At 46.1% G+C, this 20,660-nt stretch overlaps 5 protein-coding genes and 1 long non-coding RNA gene across 10 annotated transcripts; 4 read left to right on the plus strand and 2 right to left on the minus strand.

Annotated features, from left to right (window-relative positions):
• Positions 1–4,269: 4,269 nt before the first annotated feature.
• uqcc4 (ubiquinol-cytochrome c reductase complex assembly factor 4) lies at positions 4,270–5,509 on the plus strand. Its single transcript, XM_088284549.1, has 2 exons — positions 4,270–4,469; positions 4,892–5,509. The coding sequence occupies exons 1-2, from the start codon at positions 4,384–4,386 to the stop codon at positions 5,205–5,207; spliced, it is 402 nt and encodes a 133-aa protein (XP_088140675.1). The 5' UTR covers positions 4,270–4,383; the 3' UTR covers positions 5,208–5,509.
• A 442-nt stretch (positions 5,510–5,951) lies between these two features.
• h3f3d (H3 histone, family 3D) lies at positions 5,952–7,663 on the minus strand. Its single transcript, XM_088284548.1, has 4 exons — positions 7,567–7,663; positions 6,791–6,934; positions 6,450–6,603; positions 5,952–6,366 (listed from the first exon to the last, which is right to left on the minus strand). Exons 2-4 carry the CDS (start codon positions 6,916–6,918, stop codon positions 6,238–6,240), a joined length of 411 nt encoding a protein of 136 aa, XP_088140674.1. The 5' UTR covers positions 6,919–6,934; positions 7,567–7,663; the 3' UTR covers positions 5,952–6,237.
• Positions 7,664–8,072: 409 nt separating this feature from the next.
• c20h8orf33 (chromosome 20 C8orf33 homolog) lies at positions 8,073–9,727 on the plus strand. Of its 2 annotated transcripts, none has more exons than XM_088284545.1 (5): positions 8,073–8,140; positions 8,466–8,723; positions 8,810–8,900; positions 9,191–9,337; positions 9,419–9,726. In XM_088284545.1, exons 2-5 carry the CDS (start codon positions 8,523–8,525, stop codon positions 9,607–9,609), a joined length of 630 nt encoding a protein of 209 aa, XP_088140671.1. In that variant the 5' UTR covers positions 8,073–8,140; positions 8,466–8,522; the 3' UTR covers positions 9,610–9,726. The 2 variants fall into 2 exon arrangements, with proteins under 2 accessions (XP_088140671.1, XP_088140672.1); XM_088284546.1 differs by having other exon boundaries at positions 8,111–8,140; positions 8,518–8,723; positions 9,419–9,727.
• A 285-nt stretch (positions 9,728–10,012) lies between these two features.
• Positions 10,013–14,546, plus strand: anks3 (ankyrin repeat and sterile alpha motif domain containing 3). Of its 3 annotated transcripts, none has more exons than XM_088284777.1 (15): positions 10,013–10,161; positions 10,252–10,455; positions 10,644–10,842; positions 10,919–11,040; positions 11,121–11,202; positions 11,334–11,451; positions 11,510–11,671; positions 11,737–11,862; positions 11,948–12,198; positions 12,294–12,418; positions 12,681–12,822; positions 12,952–13,177; positions 13,288–13,359; positions 13,431–13,522; positions 13,764–14,546. In XM_088284777.1, exons 2-14 carry the CDS (start codon positions 10,289–10,291, stop codon positions 13,511–13,513), a joined length of 1,875 nt encoding a protein of 624 aa, XP_088140903.1. In that variant the 5' UTR covers positions 10,013–10,161; positions 10,252–10,288; the 3' UTR covers positions 13,514–13,522; positions 13,764–14,546. The 3 variants fall into 3 exon arrangements, with proteins under 3 accessions (XP_088140903.1, XP_088140902.1, XP_088140904.1); XM_088284776.1 differs by having other exon boundaries at positions 10,276–10,455; XM_088284778.1 differs by having other exon boundaries at positions 10,276–10,455; positions 11,337–11,451.
• Positions 14,547–14,852: 306 nt separating this feature from the next.
• Positions 14,853–20,557, minus strand: wdr24 (WD repeat domain 24). 2 transcript variants are annotated; one of them, XM_088284774.1, is made up of 11 exons: positions 20,293–20,557; positions 19,531–19,622; positions 18,407–18,891; positions 18,127–18,304; positions 17,361–18,033; positions 16,891–17,000; positions 16,704–16,813; positions 16,463–16,567; positions 16,006–16,346; positions 15,455–15,639; positions 14,853–15,354 (listed from the first exon to the last, which is right to left on the minus strand). In XM_088284774.1, exons 3-11 carry the CDS (start codon positions 18,885–18,887, stop codon positions 15,186–15,188), a joined length of 2,352 nt encoding a protein of 783 aa, XP_088140900.1. In that variant the 5' UTR covers positions 18,888–18,891; positions 19,531–19,622; positions 20,293–20,557; the 3' UTR covers positions 14,853–15,185. The 2 variants fall into 2 exon arrangements, with proteins under 2 accessions (XP_088140900.1, XP_088140901.1); XM_088284775.1 differs by lacking the exons at positions 19,531–19,622; positions 20,293–20,557 and having other exon boundaries at positions 18,407–19,048.
• LOC148317739 (uncharacterized) lies at positions 15,137–19,369 on the plus strand. The gene is made up of 2 exons (XR_015840056.1): positions 15,137–18,348; positions 18,441–19,369. It is a non-coding gene; the product is annotated as an uncharacterized LOC148317739 (long non-coding RNA).
• Positions 20,558–20,660: the final 103 nt, after the last annotated feature.

Genomic DNA, 20,660 nt, shown 5'->3' on the forward strand with positions numbered 1-20,660 from the left:
GACTATGTCACAGTCAAAAATAAGTTGGACACCCACTTTGTGGCTCGCAGAAATGTCATCTTCGAGAGGGCAAAGTTTAATTTGCGTCAACAAGAAGAGGGGGAGTCGGCTGATGGCTTTCACACGGCACTACATTGTCTCGCGGAGTACTGCGGATACGGGGCTCTTCACGACGAAATGGTGAGAGACAGATTTGTTGTCGGCTTGAGAGATAAACGTTTATCAGAACAACTGCAGTTGGACCCAGAATTAACACTGGTGAAGGCAATTACCAGAGCTCGTCAAAGTGAGCAAATAAAGAAGCAACAGGAGGTGTTAAAGTCTAACTTTAAAGTTGACATCGCCAACACTCAGCTGGACAGCGTGCACGCGCGTCACCGCGGAGGCGCGCGGCCGAAACAAATGCCGCGACAACATGGAGGAACATTTAAAAAAGCACCGAAGGACAGACAGACACAATGCAAACGATGCGGTGATCCAAAAGGACATAGTCTGCAACAATGCCCAGCTAGAGAAGCAATGTGTAATTACTGCAAGAAAAGGGGGCATTATGCAAGAGTGTGCAGAACGAAGAAAATAACAGGAGTGAATGCTGTCATAGAGACTGATGATGAGGCAGAAGTTGCATTCCTTGGCTCCTTGTCAGCCGATAAAATGACCAGTCCATGGATGACAGACATAAACATGGACAATTACAGTGCAGTGTTTAAGATTGACACTGGCGCGGATGTTACAGCTGTTTCAGAAACACTTTACAGCCGTGGTAAATTCAGAAGACTGGTGAGACCTCTTAAAGTTCTGAAGGGACCAGGGGGCGCACGTCTAAAGGTCAAGGGCATGTTCACAGCCACACTCAGTAAGAACAATAATTGCGTCAAGGAGAACATATATGTTGTGAAAGGGCTGAGCACACCACTGCTGGGCGGGATGGCTGCGATGAAACTGCAGCTGGTCGCTCGACTGGAGAACATCAGCCTGGTCTCCATGGAATCCATAAAGGAGGAGTTTCCCAAGCTTTTCAGTGGATTAGGTAAAATGGAGGGTGAGTACAACATTGTACTGAAGCCTGGGGCACAACCTTTCTCTCTTTCGACGCCCCGACGTATTTCTCTCCCACTCCTGCCAAAAGTTAAAGAGGAGCTGAAGCGTATGGAGGCGCAAGGAGTCATCTCTAAGGTGGAGGTACCAACGGAATGGTGTGCACCAATGGTGGTGGTGCCGAAGCGGACTTGCAAGAGCAGAGTGAGAATATGCACAGACCTCACTGAACTGAATAAATCTGTCATGAGAGAAAAACACCCTCTTCCCTCAGTCGAACACACCTTAGGTCAGTTGGCAGGCGCTAAGGTGTTCTCAAAGTTAGATGCCAATGCTGGTTTCTGGCAGATACCGCTATCCAAGGAGTCTTCTTTGCTGACTACGTTCATCACTCCGTTTGGACGCTACTGTTACAACCGTCTGTGTTTTGGAATCTCATCTGCACCGGAACACTTCCAGAAGCGTATGTCGCGCATTTTGGAGGGCCTGGATGGAGTTGTATGTCAAATGGATGATGTGCTCATCTGGGGAGCAACGCAGTGTGAGCATGATGAGAGACTGAGGAGGACTTTGTTACGTCTACAGGACGCGGGCGTCACACTGAATGAAAAGTGTGAGTTCTCAAAGAACACAATAAAGTTCTTGGGACAAGTTATCGACTCATCGGGGGTCAGTGCAGACCCTGACAAAGTGAGTGCTGTAAAAGTTATGAAGGAACCAAGCAACATCAGCGAGGTGAGACGTTTCCTAGGGATGACTAATCATCTTGGCAAGTTCCTACCTCACCTGGCGGAAAAGACGCGTCCTCTCAGAGACCTGCTTAGGAAGTCCAACATGTGGGTCTGGGGACCACAACAGCAGCAAGCATTTGATGGCATTAAAGCGGACTTGACGTCGACCCCTGGGCTGGCGTTATATGACCCAAATGCTGAAACACTGGTCTCTGCTGATGCATCCTCCTTCGGGTTGGGCAGTGTGCTTCTCCAGAAGCAAGCTGATTCTCGTTGGAAGCCAGTGGCGTATGCTTCGAGAGCCCTCAGCAGCACCGAACAGCGATACGCCCAGATCGAGAAAGAGGCACTAGCTTCGACATGGGCCTGTGAGAGGTTCTCAGAGTTACTCATAGGGAAGCAGTTCCATATCGAGACAGACCACAAGCCTCTAGTTCCCCTGCTGGGCTCCAAAAGTCTAGAGATGCTTCCGCCACGCATCCAGCGTCTTCGTATGAGATTGATGAGGTTTTCTTACACTATCTCTCATGTAGCTGGTAAGAACATTGCAACAGCGGATGTGCTGTCACGGGCCCCTGTCAGCGCCACGTCGGACGGGTTGCAAGAAGAAGAGGTCAACTTGTATGTTGATTCTGTCATTGCGAACCTTCCTGCTACTGAATCGAGGCTGGTGGAAATACAAGAAAGTCAAGACAACGATGCCATTCTCCTGCAGCTGAAGAAGTTCTGCCTGGAGGGATGGCCGGACAAATTTTCTGTGGACCGTACAATCCAGCCCTATCTGCCGTTTTCTGGTGAGCTCACAGTTCAGGATGGACTACTGCTGTATGGCTGCAGGATTGTGATTCCAGCGTCGCTTAGGGCAGACGTGCTGTCCAAGCTTCACGAGGGCCACCTTGGGATTGCTAAATGCAGGGAGAGGGCGAAACAGTCTGTGTGGTGGCCAGGTCTCAGTACAGATCTGTCCAGGACGATTGCGGACTGTGATGTGTGTGCCAAGGAGAGGACGACTCTCAGAGAAACAATGATGCCTACTGAGTTCCCATCGAGGCCATGGTCCTTGGTCGGGGCTGATCTGTTCCGGATAAATAACAAAGATTATCTGGTCGTAGTGGACTATTTTTCAAGGTTCTTCGAAGTGGCTTGGCTGACGTCTACTACATCGGAGGCTGTGATCGAGCACTTCAAGTCTATCCTTGCTCGTCATGGAATTCCCGAAGAAGTGCGCTCCGACAACGGGCCACAGTTTGCTTCTGTGGTCTTCAACAAGTTTGCCTCGGAATGGGGTTTCAAGCATGTGACGTCCAGCCCACGTTTTCCACGGGGTAATGGTGAGGCTGAGCGTGCGGTGAGGACCATAAAGGGTCTTCTCAAAAAGTCTGCAGACCCGTATCTTGCCCTTATGGCCTACCGTGCTGCTCCCTTGGCGAATGGCTACAGTCCCACGGAACTCCTCATGGGGAGGAGGATAAGGACACCTGTTCCTGTGATTTCATCTCAGCTTAATCCCAGATGTGCGGACATTGAGGATTTGAAGACTACAGAACAGAGGTACCGACAGATGCAGTGTCAAAATTATGATCGCAGACACAGAGCGCGTGATATGCCACACCTTCGACCAGGAGATCAGGTGTGGGTCAGGGACACGCGAGAACGTGGCACAGTTGTGTCTACTGCGGGCACACCGAGGTCCTATGTTGTCGAGACACCCGGCGGTAGGCTGCGAAGGAACCGTTATCATCTCTCGCAGACCTCTGGAGGAGCCGAGACATCAAAAGACTTGCCAGAGGCCCAGGTAAACGCTGATCGTCAGGAGGTGAGTACACCTGGCACACCTGACATTCTTCAACAACCAAGCGGTCAGCAGAATCCAGTGTGTGAGAGGCGTTTTCCCACAAGAGTGAGGACACCTCCCACATTCTTGAAAGACTTTGTTTGCACATAGCTATAGGAGCTGAGTGAGCATGAGGCAGAATAATCCTCACACTCAGTTGGAGGGTTTGGGCAGTCTACCCCATCCCTCATAGAACATATAGGAATGTGTGATGACTTTCCGTTTTCCTTGAGTGGATTATTTTTTTGGGTTATTAATGGTGTGCATTGACGAATGTTTGATAGTTAATATCATATCTTGAGTGTAGGTGTTTATATGCTATAAGGCATTCCTCAGCTAATGACTGGAATGCTGTTTTGAGTTTGTTTACTGACTCGGTATAATACATGTTGTTGTGTTTGCCTATAAGTGCATATGCATCTTCCCTAGAAAGATTCTTTAACCTCGAAAGGGGGATGTAGTATTAGGTGACATATGTAGGTAGGAACCTTACGTATGTACTGTGGGCTTGGGGGCAAATAATAAACGTTACGCAATAATACTGCACGGTGTGTGTCGTCCCTCCTGTCGCCTCCTGCCAATATAGTTCGGCCAGACTCACGAACCAACAATACACTGGGGGCGGAACTATTGTGAGAAAATTAATTGTGTTGCGTCGGGAGGAATTCTGTGTCGTACAATTCTATGTTACGTGACCTGTGTTGTAAGAATACGCAAAATCGTCCGCCTTCATCGACCTGTGCGTCCTGAAATGATCATTTGCCCAACACATACGCTACAATGACTCACGTTTTCACTCGTTTGACAAGCAAAACTTTCAGTTGTGGGACGTCTACTTTAATTCGGCGCATTAATGCGAGCATGTGGTAAGTGCTTAATAATACGAAATGAAATCTTTGAAACAGATGCATGCTGTCATGTATTTTACAATAACACCAGCCTGTACTCAATTATGGCACGTAAGAGATGAGGAAAGGAGATGATATTGTCTTTCAGCACCATCTGAAGCTACTATTTGTCCTCATCATAAATCTACCCGACTCTCAAAAATGGCTGTGCGTGTGTATGAAAGGACAAAAATCCGAAAAGAATGCATGTTTTTACCATATTCTTTGTTGGGTTGAAACGCAATTTTGTAAATATGGTCCGTTTTATGAATGGCATTGCTCATGGCTGCAAGACCTTTGAAATCGTTTGGCAAGATTTGCTTTTGTTAAATATTAAGGCTTCAGGATTTCCTGAACAACAAACTATAGATGTCTATCTTGTCATGTGTTTCTATCAACAGTATTCGGCCTCTTTCCACGAGCAGTCTGCTGGCCAAGCCAAAGAAAGCTGGAGAAGACATCCAGGAGGAGGTGAATAACGAGCCCATCCGCTTCTCCACCAGCAAGGGCAGTCACAGAAATTGGAAGGTGGAATACTCCCTGGGGAGCCAGTACCAACGGCCCTGGTGGAAAGTGCTCCCCGTCAGTGTGTTCGCGGTGGGCTTCCTGTTGTGGTGCGCCTTGAGAGAAGAGTCGGACATTGACGTGCTATTGGAGAAGGAACTTTACCAGCATTTACCTGGACTGCTCCCTGAGCAAGAAGATGAGAAAAAGTGACATCCGGGAGGTATATACAAATTGTTTTATACTTATATATTATGAGTAACCTGACAAGCGGCCACCATCTTTGTGGAGTTAAAAAAAAAATAAAAAATCCTGGAATGAATACATACATCAAATACAAATTCTCCATAACTATGTTCAGTATTTTAAGAGACGTGACACCATATGAAACAATTTTGATGCATCAGCTTGACATCTTTTGGAGGACTGGTGGATAATTTAACTGAAGTTTGTCAGTCAATCTGAGGAGACGAGGTCGCTTCCAAGTGGTAGATTAAAATAAAGGGTTGAGAGGATATGTACATTTTTTTGGAGTCATTTCAAGGTGTTTTTGGAACAGCTTTTGTTGAAGTTTTGTTGTGGCCATTCCAACTAAACTTACCTTTTTTACACTACCTGTATTTTGGGTCAAAGTCATGTTGCTGGCATGATTAGTATTTGACAATATTTATAAAAGGTAAAACAACATTTACATTGTGACAGAAATCTTAACCACCCCCGATCTGCACCACTATACACAGATATGCCGTGTCATTGTCTTGGATGAAATTGTGAGACCATTGCTGCATTACGCCCATTTTTGCCTTGCCACAACGCTTGAATTATGTGTAGGCTGACATTAAAAACACGTTTAGCCAAAGCTTGTTCAACAAAACGTAATCACCTTACACTTTGATGCATATGATTTTTGTGCACCCCAATGAGTTGTATTTTCATGACAAATCCAAAAGACTCCAGTTGAGGTAGTGGAAAGTTTATTTACAGGAAGAAATCCCATGGCATGCACACACGGGATTACAAAAAAAAAGTCACAATCTAATTGCCCTGAGAAAGGCAGAGAGAAAATGGGTTTACAGATTAGAATTCAAAAGTATGTCATGAACATGAAGCACTACTATTGTGAAGAAAGAGAAAGTAAAAAAAGAAAAATGCGACAGTGGGAGCTGAACATTCCAATAACTGTTAACAATTTACAAAACCAGTCAAACCAACCCCCCCCCCCCCAAATCAAAAATCAAAACAATTACGCACGCTCCCCCCTGATTCGCCGGGCCAGTTGTATGTCTTTGGGCATGATGGTAACCCTCTTGGCATGGATGGCACACAGGTTGGTGTCCTCAAACAGACCTACCAAGTAAGCCTCGCTGGCCTCCTGAAATGGGGGGGGGGGAATAAAGTCACGACTGAACGGCTACAACGCCCCCCAAATCTAGCAGAAAAATGTAACAAACTAACCTGCAGGGCTCCGATTGCCGCGCTTTGGAATCGCAAGTCTGTCTTGAAATCCTGCGCAATCTCCCTGACCAGACGCTGGAAAGGAAGCTTCCTGATGAGCAGCTCAGTAGATTTCTGGTACCGACGGATCTCACGCAGGGCGACAGTGCCGGGCCTAGGAAATGAACAAAGAGAATTTTAATTTCCATGACTGACTATCACGCATTCATTTTAGATCAACACCCACAGTCACATGAGAAATTCTTTTAAAAAGGGAAAATTAATAATTTTAACAACAACATTTGTTTTTAATGGACACCCTCACATTTTAAATGCTGATAAAAACAAAGGGGGCTTAGTACCTGTATCTGTGGGGCTTCTTGACTCCACCGGTGGATGGCGCGCTCTTCCTGGCGGCCTTTGTGGCCAGCTGCTTTCTTGGAGCCTTTCCTCCGGTGGATTTACGAGCGGTCTGCTTGGTACGAGCCATTAGTTCACTGGTTTGACTTTAATAAAAGATAAAAGTGGAGAAAATACATAAATCAGATTACATTATAATAATTCCGGATGAAGAACGGCGCCAATTAATTTAATGGGTTCACTCGACCTAAAGAAAGGCACAAACTCGTTTTGTATTAAAAAAAATTAAAATTAAACAGTCATCAAGCAGAAAGACAAAGCAACTGTGGTTAGGTGTAAACGTTCAGCTCATGAAGGCAGCGACACCATTACGCCAAACGAGTCAGTCACGCACGTTCCCTCCTTGGCCAACGTTTCGCTTTCAAGTGAGCAAAATGGCGCCATGTAGCGTCACCGAGGTTAGTCGGAGTTTGAGTCGAAATTTCTACTAAATCCTCAAGCGCAATTTCTAATCGGAAACAAAGCTTCGATTCTTCAAGAGAAATAAAAATGAGTTTATGATAGTTTAAATTTGCTTTTTATTATTTAAAAAAAAAAGGTAGCTTTAGCTTCCTTGCTAGTTGCTATGGCGCGCACCGTATTGTTGACGATAGACACAAATACTTACGACTGGAGTGATTAGTTCAGGACATTAGCTAATAAAATGGACGAATTAAATCGTGGTTTGCATTAAAAAAAACAATACAATGTTTCAAAAAATATACATATGGTAACTCACGTTTGCCTTCTGCGAAGATGTCTGACGTCTCAACTGTTGACGTGAGTTGTCTATGCCGCACGACGACCACAAGGACAGAATTTATAGCGTCACAGTACCCGCCTTAAAACCTCAGCGATTGGCTCAAAGGCAACAGTCGTCGAAATATGATTGGCTGAAAGAAAGAACGAGCCCACCCTCTTCCAAACGTTTCCTTTCATTTCATATTAACGTGTTTTTATTACACTGTTCTGAAAACGAAGCTATTTAATGCACAAAGTTATGTGTGTATAAAATACATGTCCTGAAACTGCTTTTTTCAAATCCGTTGCTATCAAAACCAATCAACAAATCCAGTAATGTATTTGTGTTAAATTAAATCCACGCTGGCCTGTATTGAAATCCTGGAACATCTATGAAAACCCCCCAAAAATAATTCACATTAAGAAATAGACCAACGTGCGAATTTGAGGAATGTTCCAAAATCTTCAGATTAGTGGCCGAACATTTAGGTCACGTAAACATGATCCGATGCGGAACATATTTACGTTGAAGAAATGTTCCTTTACGGACGTTGTTGGGCGTGGCACACGTGGTAAGTTTTATGCGGCGTGAATAAAAAATGTCAGCGGTTTGAAATACAGCATTTCTATATCTAATTGAGTATGTAATTATATTTCTAACGAGCCATTATCGGCGAGCAAATGGTGCTCGGTAATTCGGTAAATACATTTTCCTGCATGTGCTGGAAGTCACATACGTGATTTGTGTCTTTATGCACGTTTTATATCATGAATATGAACATTTAATTGTGTTTTGAACAAGTATTGAAGACGAATGCATGTGTGCGTTTGCATTTAAATCGTCAAGCACTTGTGAACTCACAGTGACATCTTCACATGTAAAAACATTCCCCAAAGATCTTAGTAAATTGTGGAACGGGACAAAACCTCAACCCTGACGCATGTGTAGACAACATGGCAGCGGAGACTTCAGGAATTGTTCACTGCATCCAAGGTGGCAGTTCTTCCACTGTGCCGGAGATCAACTCGCCTCATGACCAGCCTGCACAGTCCAACACAGAGAAAAAGAAGAAATCTGGAAAGAAAAAAACACCTGAGGCATCTCAAGAGACAAGTACAAATGAAGAGAGTCAAGCAGGCGAGAATACAGAGCTGGTTAGTTTTTGGGAGAAAGTTTTCACATCGCTCTAGTCAGCACCAACGACTCGATCGTGTTGATTTGATGTGACTTTGTGTTTCAGAGTGCAGACGAGCAGTTTAAAAGACAAGTGGACTGGTGTATTGAGCAGCTCGAGTTGGGAATGAAGTTACAGAAGGCCACTCCAAAGCAGAGTTAGTAGTGGATATATTTCTGCTTTTCACAGAATGGATGTTCATATGTGAGCTAAAAAAATGGATGAAAATTAAAAAAAAAAAAAAAATAATCCAAACGGATTTACCGCTCGCTCAGTTCATTGTTTTAGTTATTGCATCATTATAGCTTGAAAACCTTTTAAGATGATGTCGTACCATTTCAACCAATGACAACATAATGAATTGGCAACATTTTAGCGCGTTAACTCAGCGATTGAACATGATTTTGTGTTGATGTGACGAACATTAAGTGTTTATCTTCCCTGCAGGAGAGGATGCGTCTCATGCACTTAAAACACTGCGCAGCTCCAAAGCTCCTCTGGTTAAAAAGAGGCAAGTGATGAGGGCCATGGCGGGAGACTACAGGAAAAAAATGGAAGAAGAAAAGAGCAAGCAGTTCAAACTCATCCAGAAAGGTGGGCGATATCTAATGACAACTCTGTGTGACACTACATGACAACTTTTTGATGATTTCCTTTCCCTCTTTTTTTTCTCAGAACTTACATCTGCTCAGGTCAAAGTAAAATCAGAATCACCTAAAAAATCGATTTTCCATCGGAGAGCTGAAGCCAAAGAGGAGAACCGGATGCAAACTGAAGCTCAGGTTGCAAATCCGAAGACTGGTCCGGGAACGTCTGCCTTTGTGTTCGCGGCGTCAAACGAAGACTTTCGCTTCAACTTTTTGTAATTTTGGACTGTTGAGAAAATGTTGGTTTATCTCATCAATGTTGTAAACTGCTGAAAAAGGAAAAAAAGTTATTAAAAAGAATCGCTATTAACAGCTGAAAATAATAAACTTGCTTGTATGAGTTTCTAAACATTTGTTGAAAGATTTTGATCAAACACCAGAAAGTGGTGATTTTAAGAGGAATGAATATCTTGCTTCTTTGAATCTCTTTCAATCCAAATCTCAAGCCTGGTTCAGATACCAGAATGGAAATGATAAAGAATCAGATCCAGTATATATCAATATATTTATATTGATATATACATTTATATAGATAGAATTAGGTGACCGATAGATTGTATTGTCAAGTAGCAGCATTGTAGCGCACGATACTATTTAGTTACTTCCGTTACTGAACCGGAAAAGGCGGGGCTTCGGTTGCTATCGCACACAACTTTATACGATGATAAAAAAATCTTGCAGCGAGAAACCAAGTAAAAAGTGTATATATATATATTTGGGGGGTCCATAATTTGGCTACATGGCATAGTTTAAAGTTTGAGGACTGAGAAGGTAATTCTTTACTGTTTTCAAAGTTTCAAGTTTAAGCTAGCCCGAGATGCTGACTTGCTCTTTTTGACTTTCGTGGTGGAACGCAAAAAGCTTCGTTTTGTATCACTGACACAGAAAAAGAAGAAGAATGTCGGAACTCAGCGACGAGGCGAGCGAGTCCGAGCAGCTGGGCGTGAGTCTGTCCGTGTGGCTCGGAGAGTCCCTGGTGAGCGCCGAGGAGCTGGACGTCCCTCTGGACTTGCACACCGCCTGCTCCATCGGACAGTACGACGTGGTGGCAGAATGCATCAAAAGGTTCACAACGGCTCATCTGCTGCTTCTAGAATTTTTTGGGATGCTTACAGAGGGGAACATTTTGCATGTATTTAAAAGTTAAATACAACTGAATTGTACTTGGGTCGTATTTTCTATCTCTTTTCTGTGTACCATTAGTTGTATAATTGGACAACAAGTGAATATAAGCGCCTGTTGCGTTTCTCCAGGCGTGAATTGGACCTGAACGGGAAGAACGTGGGAGGATGGACGCCGCTGATGTACGCTTCGTACATTGGCCACGACAACATCGCCAACCTCCTGCTGGAGGCCCGCGTGAACGTCAACGCCACCACAGCCAAAGGACAGACCCCTCTGATGCTGGCCGCCAGCTGTGGCAATGAAAGCATCGCCTACTTTCTACTCCATGTAAAAAAAAAAAAAAAAAAAAATCACAATTGATAAGTGTATGTTTTCAAAATGTGTTTGTTTTTTATTCCAATAGCAAGGTGCTGAGTTGGAGGTGAAAGACTGTCGGGGCTGGACGGCTTTGTTTCATTGTACCAGCGCAGGTCACCAGCAGATGGTGAAGTTTCTGCTCGATAACAAGGCAGACGCTAACGTGAGGTAAAAAATGATTTTGTGGGCTACATCGTGTTATTGTATGACAACATTCTTGGTTTTCGCGCCCGCTTTCTCTCCCACAGGGAGCCAGGGTCGGGTTTTACTCCCCTGATGGAAGCTGCTGCTTCCGGACACGAAATCATCGTTCAGTACCTGCTCGATCACGTGAGGACTTTGGAGTCTAAGTCTAGTTGCCCCCTTTTTTTTTTTTTTTTTTTTTCATTTTGTTAAGTCATGGCTGACATTTATAGAAAATAAACGCAAGCTCTGCTGTTGTTTGTTGAACGCGCTGACAGAAGGTGAGAGCAGATGAGCGCAATGCCAAAGGAGAGACGGCCCGAGCCCTCGCCATGTTTTACGGCTACACCAAAATAGCCAGCCTCATCGACTCGCGCTCGCCGAGGAACAAAGCAGGTACTTAGCGGCGTCATCATTCAATGAGATGCAAGTGATGACGTCGTTTGTTCGTCAGGACACTTTGAAGACCTCAGCTCCTCCGAGGATTCGGACAGCGCCCCGCCGAGGCCGCGAGCGAGTCGCAACCGAGCCAAAGGCGTCAGCATCCACGACGGGCCCCAGGCCATCGCCAAGTTCAGAGTCGGCGGCGCCGCCGGCCGGACCGGCGCTCCGAGCGGTAAACGCTACGCTTGAGACAATGACGCTCTGAGCGCACGGTGCCATTTTGTTTTCCAATTTCAGAGCCTCGCGTCGCGTCGGTCGGCTTTACGACGTTCGGCGATGCGGGCGAACAGAGCGACGGCATCCGCTATCGTGACGTGACCTCGCCCATCAACGAGCTGGACGGGCAAAGCAACAGCAGCAGAGGTCAGAGGACTGCCGTCAAATGTTTTGGCACGCACGTGTGGTGCTCCGAATGGCGGCGTACTAAAAGAACAGCACGTGTGCGCAGACGAGAGTCCGTTCTTCGACAACGACATGCCCACCATGAGGAGCAGCAGTAGCAGCAGCGAAGGTTTGCCTCACGTGATCGGCTGGGAAGGCTCCGTGGAGAGCAACGAGGACTCTGACCAGTGCAAAAAGAGTAGCTCGCGTCGCGTAACCAAAGCTCATCACGCTAAAGGAAAAAGTCGCCATGGTGGCAACGACGCAGCTCACAGCGGCGCTCCAGGCTCGTGCTCGCTTGTTGCCAGTGGTCCAAAGGCATGTCTGCGTTTTATTTTATTGAAGTTATGAATCGTTCCACATGATCAAAAATGTCAGATTTTTTTTTTTTCAATTTCTTTCAATTCCTGCAGGATTTGGCAGAATTCTTGGAACAACTCGGCTTCTCCAAGTACTTGCCTTTACTTGAGGAGCAAGACATCGATCTACGCATTTTCCTCACGCTGACGGAGAATGATCTAAAGGAAATCGGCATCACGTAAGGGCCTGCGTGTTAAAAAAAATTAAATAAAAATTATATATTCGTAAACTGACTGGATTTGAAAAATAAATTGCACAAAGCCACTCCTTAAATATTATAATATATGCGATTTAATGTTTTTTTTTTAAATACAATTGATCAATTGCAATAAACCATCAGATTTATTAAACATACGGTAAATGTTTTGGTAGATTTGGCTTAAGGACAGCAATTAAAAAAAAAATACGGCGCACACACCAAAAATTCTGCGACTTTGCAGGTTGTTTGGGCCGAAGCGCAAGATGACCTCCGCTATCGCGAGATGGCACAGCAGCGCCCGACCTCCCAGTGACGCTCTGGAGCAGTCTTACGCCGACCAGCTGGAGGCCGAGATGCAAGAGATGGCCATTCAGCTGCACAAAGTAACGCATATCACGTCGGCAAAAATCCCGCGGCACACCCACAAACAAAAACATATCTCGCTACGGTGCAAGTGTTGAAAAATGCTGAACGTCGGCGCTCACCTTGTGCTTGCTTGCGGTCCACATAAGCGCTGCGAGGAAGTGGAGGTGTTGCAGAGTCAGGTGTCGCAAGAGAAGGAGCTGCGTGCCGTGATGGAGGGATGCCTGATGGAGGACAAGATGGCCTGGAGGCGCGTGCACGGCGAGCTGGTGGACAACCACCGGCTGACGCAAGACATGAGCGCCACCTTGGCCGAGGCCCGAGCGTGTCGCTCGGAACTGCTCGCCTTGTTGAACGGCGCCAAAAGCGACGCACGTGAGTGGCCGCCACGTTGGAAAATACATTTTATAGCAGCGTGTTCGTTTGTTCTCCCGGATTTCATTTGAATGTAAACGAAAAAAATTGTCTGAGATTTTATCTCGTAGCTGCCGGGTTTCCGACACACTCGGGCGCATCCGAGCTTGCGAAGAAACTCAACTCGTACGAAGAGGAACTGGGTAAGATGAAGTCACAAAGCGAGAACGCAGAAGCGGCGAGTCCTCTGATGCCCGTTGTTTCGTTCGAACAGCGAACAGCTTGCAAACCGTGCTTCAGAGTCTGAGGCGACTGAGCGCGCCGGAAAAAGTGGCCGACAGTTGGGAAAGGCCTTAATCTTTCCAGGTCAGTAAAATCTTTCATCAACACAATCAAATGCATCGACACGCTCGCCTTCCTTCAACTGTATCATCTGTGACGTGAGCGTGCTGGACTTTAAAAGGCGGGGCCTGGTTTGGTGAGTGACGTGGGCGTCGGCGATTGAGCGTGGCGGTTCCATTAGTCCATGTGGAAAAATGACCGCTGCCAAGCGACAAGGCTGAAGATTTTGCGTCAATCAGCCCCCCGCATGTGATTTTTGTCACAGTGGCTTCTGCAGCGATGACGGAGGGTGAGATGACCACCCTGAACTATGTCAACGGCGACCAGGCCACACGCAGCCCACCCGGATGGATCGGAGCTCGTCGGATGGCGCCGATGCCCGAGGGGCTTCATGACAAGCAGGCAAGAGGGGGGACACACGTGACCCTCACGCGCTTGTGCTCGCGTTGGTCGGCGTGCGTCCCAACTGAGGAGCAAATGCGGTGAAATTGTCTCGAGATCAGCGGCGGGGAAGGGACGGCCCGCTGGCCACTGGCATCCCAACTATGAGGATTTACTTTATAAAGAGAGCGAGAGTGCATTCATTTAGACATTTTCTTCGGTTGATTCCTCTGTATTTATTCTTTTTTTTTTAGCTGGTCTATATGCAAATAAACTGAAAGGAGTAAAATAATCACTTTCATTAAATACAGAAATATTAATCAAATAAATCAGTATACATTGTTATGATTAAATAATTAGTTAATGATAAATAAATTAATCCTTAAAAATATTCCAAGTAAAACAAGCAAAGTGAAAATTGTAGTTTTTTTTTGCTAAACAACTGTAAGAAATGCAATTTTATTATATATATTTTTATCAACTAAAAAAGGTAAATTTTTACCATCAAATGGCTTAATTATAAAGTATTTATTTTTTTTATTTTACCTGATAGATATTGTCCTGTGAAGAACGAGAAATGTCAAATTTGTCATTTTCACATTAATTAGTTTGTAACGTTAAATCCCATTAATGTAAAAATAAAATGAAAACGGACATGATGTGTTTTTTTTACAGGACAGCGACGATACGCTTGTTTTGTTTGTCAACTGCCTCGCCCCCAGATTATCGAAGAATGAGCTTGGCCATGTGTCCGTTTTAAAACGACAGTTCGCGAATGTCCTGCTGAATGTTTTCTTGACAAAAATTAAATTGTTTCATCATTGCGAGAAAAGTGTCAAAAAATAAAATTATTTCAAATGATTGACTCTTCCTTCCACGGATATTTAAGTGCATGTGCAAAGTATTCACAGTGCTTCACCTTTTCCACATTTTTTTCGTATTATTCTAAAAATCCAAATCACAAGTTGACAAATTTCAGTTTTCCATTCAACGTGTATTGCGCAGTTGCATAGAAAGATGCAATTTCCGACATCATTCTGCTTTTCCGACACAAAAAGGACTTGAAAACAGGATGTCAAATTTACAGTTGTCTGAAAAAATATTTATCTACAAATCCACACATTCAAGTACTAACATGATTCCACTTTCCGATTGTTCCTTCAGTCTTAATGTGAAAAGCAGCCAGTTGTCCGCAAAGTGACGAAAGCCTCAAGTCAAGGAAGGACGAGGTGGTATTACTTTGCGTATGTGTGTGTGTGTGTGTGTGTGTGTGTGTGATTGATCACCGGCCCCGTCTGCGGCGAGCTCAGGTGTACTCGCACAGATGTCCACATCCCGCGGGGCAGTGCGGGCTGCTCTTGAGCCAGTTGATGATGTGCTCCAGGTGGCCGCCGTGACTGCAGCCCTGACACCACACGAACAGTCCCTTGACCACGTGGTGGCACACGGCACACACGCTGGCACACTGGTGGCACCTAGGCGACACACGACGACACACTCGTTTCAGAAACGTCACAAAGTGCTTGCTGGCAGATGATCAGGTGTTCCACGTCAGAAGAACGACTGGGCCGGTACCTGTCACAAATCCAGCCCCTGTTGTTCATGGGCCGTTTGCAGTTGCTGCAGTTGATGTGCAGCGTGGTGGAGGTCTGATTGAGGCAGGTGATGGCGCTGCACGTGCTCAACTTGATCACCTCGTTGGACACGTTCCACAACTTGAAGCGCTGCAGCAGGTCGATGTAGGACGTGTACCAGTGCTCCTAAATGGCAAAGCGCATTCGGAGATGGCAAACTCATTTAAACTAAAGCAATGTCGACTAAATGAGCAATAAGAGCACGAACAGAGCGGTGGACATATATTTGTCTCCTGTCTAATTTCTTAAATGTTCCGGTCAGGTCGTTAGGCTTCTTTGATTGGAATTATCTCATATGTGTAAATGATAGTATGATCCACATATAATTCAACAGAATAGTCTTAAAAAAAAAAAAAGGTATTAATCAAAATGGAAAAAATGACATGGACTCAAGGTTGATCTCAGAGGGACACCCCTAAACTGAATTGGTAAATCACGCATAGAATTTTTTTGACGGCACTGGAAGAACTTACCCAGAAAGCGGTCTGTTACCTGTGTCAGGTCATCAATCTCTTTCCGGATGCGCTCCCCCAAGACGATGAGCACCGACACGGCCATCTGCACGTCGCCCTTCTCGGCGTAGTAGCTGAGCATCTCGCGCACAATGGGGCAGAAAAAGCTAGCAGGCAGGTCGGGCGTGAAGAGCGGCTGCGAGATGGAGATGAGCGAGAAGGACTCGATGGGCGTCAGGCACGTGACTTCGGCCTCGTTGCCGCTGACGTGCGGCGAGTCAGCTTTGTCCTGCTGGAGGTGCTCGGGGGCCGACGGGTTGTCCAGGATGTCGTGGCGCAGCTGGAAGGCTTCCTGGGGGAGCGTGCACTCCTGTTCCTCAGCTTGGAGCCAACACGGGACGGTGAGCATACAGAACAGTGAGTAAGAATGACCTCGCGGCTGCGTCCTTTTTCAAAATCAAAACGTGGACCGAGAGCACAAAAAGTTCGAGACTGACCTGTTTGGTTGTCATGTTCCACCGAATAAAGATCGTCGTCATCCAGCTCGGCGTCACCAAACATGTACTCGGCTTGGCCCTCGCTGCCCTCCGTCTCCTCGTTTTCTGACGGGAAATTCCACACACGTTGGTCACTACGTTTAGGAGCGTGTCCAACCCCTCTAGCAACTATTTTAAAAATTAAATACTCCGGTTTTTTTTAGTCCCGCAGGTCACGTTTCACCTCCATGAATGTTCTCACCTTCATTATTATTGCTGATGTTTTCAGGTTCCAAGTGGATGTTGTCCTGTCTGGTGTCGCTTTTGTTGCGCTCCAGCCTGCTCTCATTGCCCATCTCCTTCATACTGAAGCTGAACGCATCACGTTTCCGTTTGCCACCATGAGTTCACGAGCAACAGCACAAGGAATTGTTGGAACGTAAAGGTACCTGTTCATTAGCGGTAAGGTGCCAAGTTTACTGAGGTGGTTGGGACCAGGGGTCGTGATATTTGCTGGGTCGGAGAACATGATTCTCAGCATGGTCCAGGTTGTGGAAACCTGTGAATGCGAGTAAAAATCACCTCAGTGTAAGTGTGTAAAGCGGCGATTTAGGGACGCGACGAGCGAGTATTTTTTCAAATGGATGATCCCATTGATTAGTCAAGTAATTGGACACAAAATGATTTTGAATCACGAAACGCTCACATTTGCATGTGAGGTGCAGGTATTATTTTTGGCCACTAGGGGCTGCCATCATCACTTTCGATTGAACTGTTACTTTGGGTGTCTTTAAAAGGCAGGTGAGTGACGTGGGTGCCAGCAAATGAGAGTGTTGAGTTGACTAACCTCTGAAAAATAAATCGAATGATTCGACGATCTTTCGGAACAAACAGAGAAGCGTGGACCGAGTTCTTTTACCTGAGGTCTTTTGAGTTCACGGGCCACCTTAGCGTTGTGATCGCACAGCTCGGCGAACGGCTTGCCGCCGAGGAGGTAGAGTCGCGCCGTCTTAACAAACCAGTCCATACGATTGCTGTCCAAGTCCGTCTCGAAGACGGTGAGAGCGCTCGACACGTGCGCAAACTGTTCAGTCGGGTCCGGTTTCTTGAAGAAGAAGATGGGGTAGCGGCGGTCGCCGCCGGGGTAAGGCTTCCTGTTCGCGTCGCTGCTGATCAGACTCTCCTTGGCGGCGAAGGCCAAGTCGCCGAACAAGCCGAAGCACAGGCCCTCGGGGTTGGCCTTGTCCACGGGCCGTGTGGCGTCCTTGAACATGTGCTGGTAAAGCGTGCTGTCCTTGGAACCCGAGAGCAGGAACTGCGGGTCGTGCTGGTGGCGCCACACGATGCCCGTGGTCACATCCTTGTGCTCCTCGAAGGTGGCGAAGGGGATGAAAGGCCGCCGCACGTCCCACACGTAAATGTTGTGATCCACCATCATGGAGCACGTGGCCAGGTGGAACTTGCGCTCCGGACGCCACTTGACTCGCGCCACCGAGGCGATGGTTTGGACGCAGTAGATCTCTTTGGCCCGGTTTGTGGTCATGTCCCACACCTTCACCATTTTATCTCTGCCTCCGGTGGCCAACCAGCCCCTGAACGGGAAGGCAACCAAAAATTACGCCAAGGATACCGCAGGGGTACTTGGAATGATTTTGAAAAATAATCCAATTGGGACCCCCCCACACCTGTCGTCGGGATGCCAGTCGCAGCAGAACACCGGGCCCGTGTGGGCGGTGAACATTCGCTCGTAGCGGTCGGGCCGTCGGATGTCCCACAGCTGGACGTTTCCGTTCTCGAAAGAAGCGGCGAAGGTGAAATAATCCTTCATGCTGAACTGGACGTCGCGCACACTCTCCGACTGACCTGCAAAACCAACCGCAAGTTGATCCAAACGCTTTTCGATCCGGGTTACAAACTTTGCAAAGCCGCCTTGCCTTTTGTCGGGCAATACGCCAGAAGTATTACCTGAAAAAGTGCTAACAGACTCCTTCTTGCGCAGGTCGAAGCACTTCATGAAGCCGTCCTGCGAGCCACTCAGCAGCATGTAGACCTCGGTGGGGTGGAAGCAAACTTTGTTGACCGTCCGCTTGTGCTCGGTAAAAAGCTGGTCCTGCTTGTTGCGAGAGGGCTTGCCCAGGTTCCACGTGACCACCGCGCCGTTGGTGGCGGCGGTGGCCAGCAGGTTCTCCTCCATCTGATGCCACATGACGTCGGCGCAGCTGAGGTTGAGCGACGGCTTGCGGCCGACGCGCAGGTTCAGCTTCTCCACGAACTGCTCCTCCTCCAGCGTGTAGATCTTGAAGATGTTGCGGCCGGCCACCACCACCTGCGTGGCGTCGCGGCACACGCTGATGGCGTTGGCGGGGGCGTCCAAGTGGCAGAACATGGTTCGGCCGCTGATGGCGCTGCTGCCCAGGGCTGTGGTGACCCGGGACATCTTCTCCATGGTCCTGTCACAAAACAATGTTACATCATTTAAATGAGTCAAAACAAATAACGGTATTCGGTCATTGAACGTATTCGCACACAAAATAATGAACGTTTGGGAATACAGGCAAATTGTATCGTCAAGTAGACCACACGAGCTGGCACCAGGAGGAAGCCAGAAAAAAATGTTTTAGTTTTACTTTTGGTTCACGAGGTACATTCAAGGACTGCCAATAAAAATAGGACATGAAAATTTGCATGAAAAACATTGGCAATGAATTCATCCAAACATAAATCAAGATTCCACTAGATGGCGACAACGTAACACTTTTAATGCCTTTGGCCTGAGCACCAAAACAGCTCATAAATGTTTTTTTGATTTTCAGCAAATAATGGCTGGTATATAAAACTTGATATGCAAATATGTATTTCGAATATTTCTGTGGACATAAATGCATGTTCATTCTCATATACTAAAAATAAATAAACAGTTTCAAAGTTTGTTCGTTTTCATGAGAAATGAAGGAGATCCAGGAGCGTGAAAATTATTTTGAGATTGTTTTTTTTCCAGCCACACCGCCCACCCCATGACAAACGTGGTGCAAAAATATGCGCATCAATATCAATATTCAAATGCAGGGGAAAAAAACAGTCTGCTTTACCAACTTGGTGGAGAACCTCTGACCCCTTCAACTTTTGCAGCAGCTCAGAGTCCACTTCATGCTCTCCCACATAAGACAACTTGCTGGAGGCTCTATCACAACAAAACAAAGCAAAAATAAAACTGTGTTCTGAATATTACAAACTTGTACATGGACAACACATCTTTGGCAAGGTTCGGCACGATTTCATTCTGTGATTGCCTAACATTGGTCTCCTTTCTTGTCATGCACCAAAAAAAAATAAGTTAATTTACTCAGTAGGAATTGACGACTTATCCTCATTAGGGTTGCAGCTGGGCTGGGGCCTTTGACAGGTAAGCAGGCGCACCCCGGACCGGTCGCCAACCAGACAAACGTTCACACTTACAATTATACAATTTGCAGTCTTCACTTCAAATTAATTTTACCATGCTTGTTTTTGGAATGTGGGATGAAGAGGGCTAGTGGGAGAGAACCCACAAAAGAACAAAAAAACTGAACCCCAGATTCGAACCCAGAACTGTGTGGCGTTTGTGCTAACCACTTTTCACCATGTCACCATACAATTTAGAGTAAATTCAACTTAGGTTCCTTCCTGTTACACAAGTCATGAAAATTTAAGTTGATATTAAAAAAATATAAACAAATCCCCGAGCATTCTTAAGCTGGTAATTTGACACTGAACCTAAAAGGTTTGACAGCACTTGTTGGGTTTTGTAGTGCATTGTTTGAAGTAAGATCCCTTTAAAGCGAGCCCACTTTTTACTCCTGTCCCACAGTTACCTTCATGTTTGGAGGATGAGGTCCCGTGTCTGGAAATAGCTCAACTTTCTGCCTTTCCATAAAGGTGGCTGGACGGGGATGCTAATGCTAACTGGCTAAACCGAACTAACGCACGCGACACTAACCCGGCCTCACGAGCATTGCTAAAAACAAAAATAACGGAGTTGTGTAGTTACTCAATTATCTGAGGTGCATAGGAAAAAATATATAAATAAAATACCACTCGCAAACATGTTCACCGATCATTCGCTAACATTGCCGGAAGTTATAGTAGGAAGGATACTCTCGCGAGAGTTCGATACAAGTCATTCGGAAACGTCAAACAACTATTTTTTTAATTCTTGAGTTTCTGTGCGGCTAATTCTAGA

Source organism: Idiotropiscis lumnitzeri, chromosome 20, assembly GCF_059441095.1.
Source record: "Idiotropiscis lumnitzeri isolate Australia: NSW breed Sydney's pygmy pipehorse chromosome 20, RoL_Ilum_1.0, whole genome shotgun sequence".
Taxonomy (NCBI): domain Eukaryota; kingdom Metazoa; phylum Chordata; class Actinopteri; order Syngnathiformes; family Syngnathidae; genus Idiotropiscis; species Idiotropiscis lumnitzeri.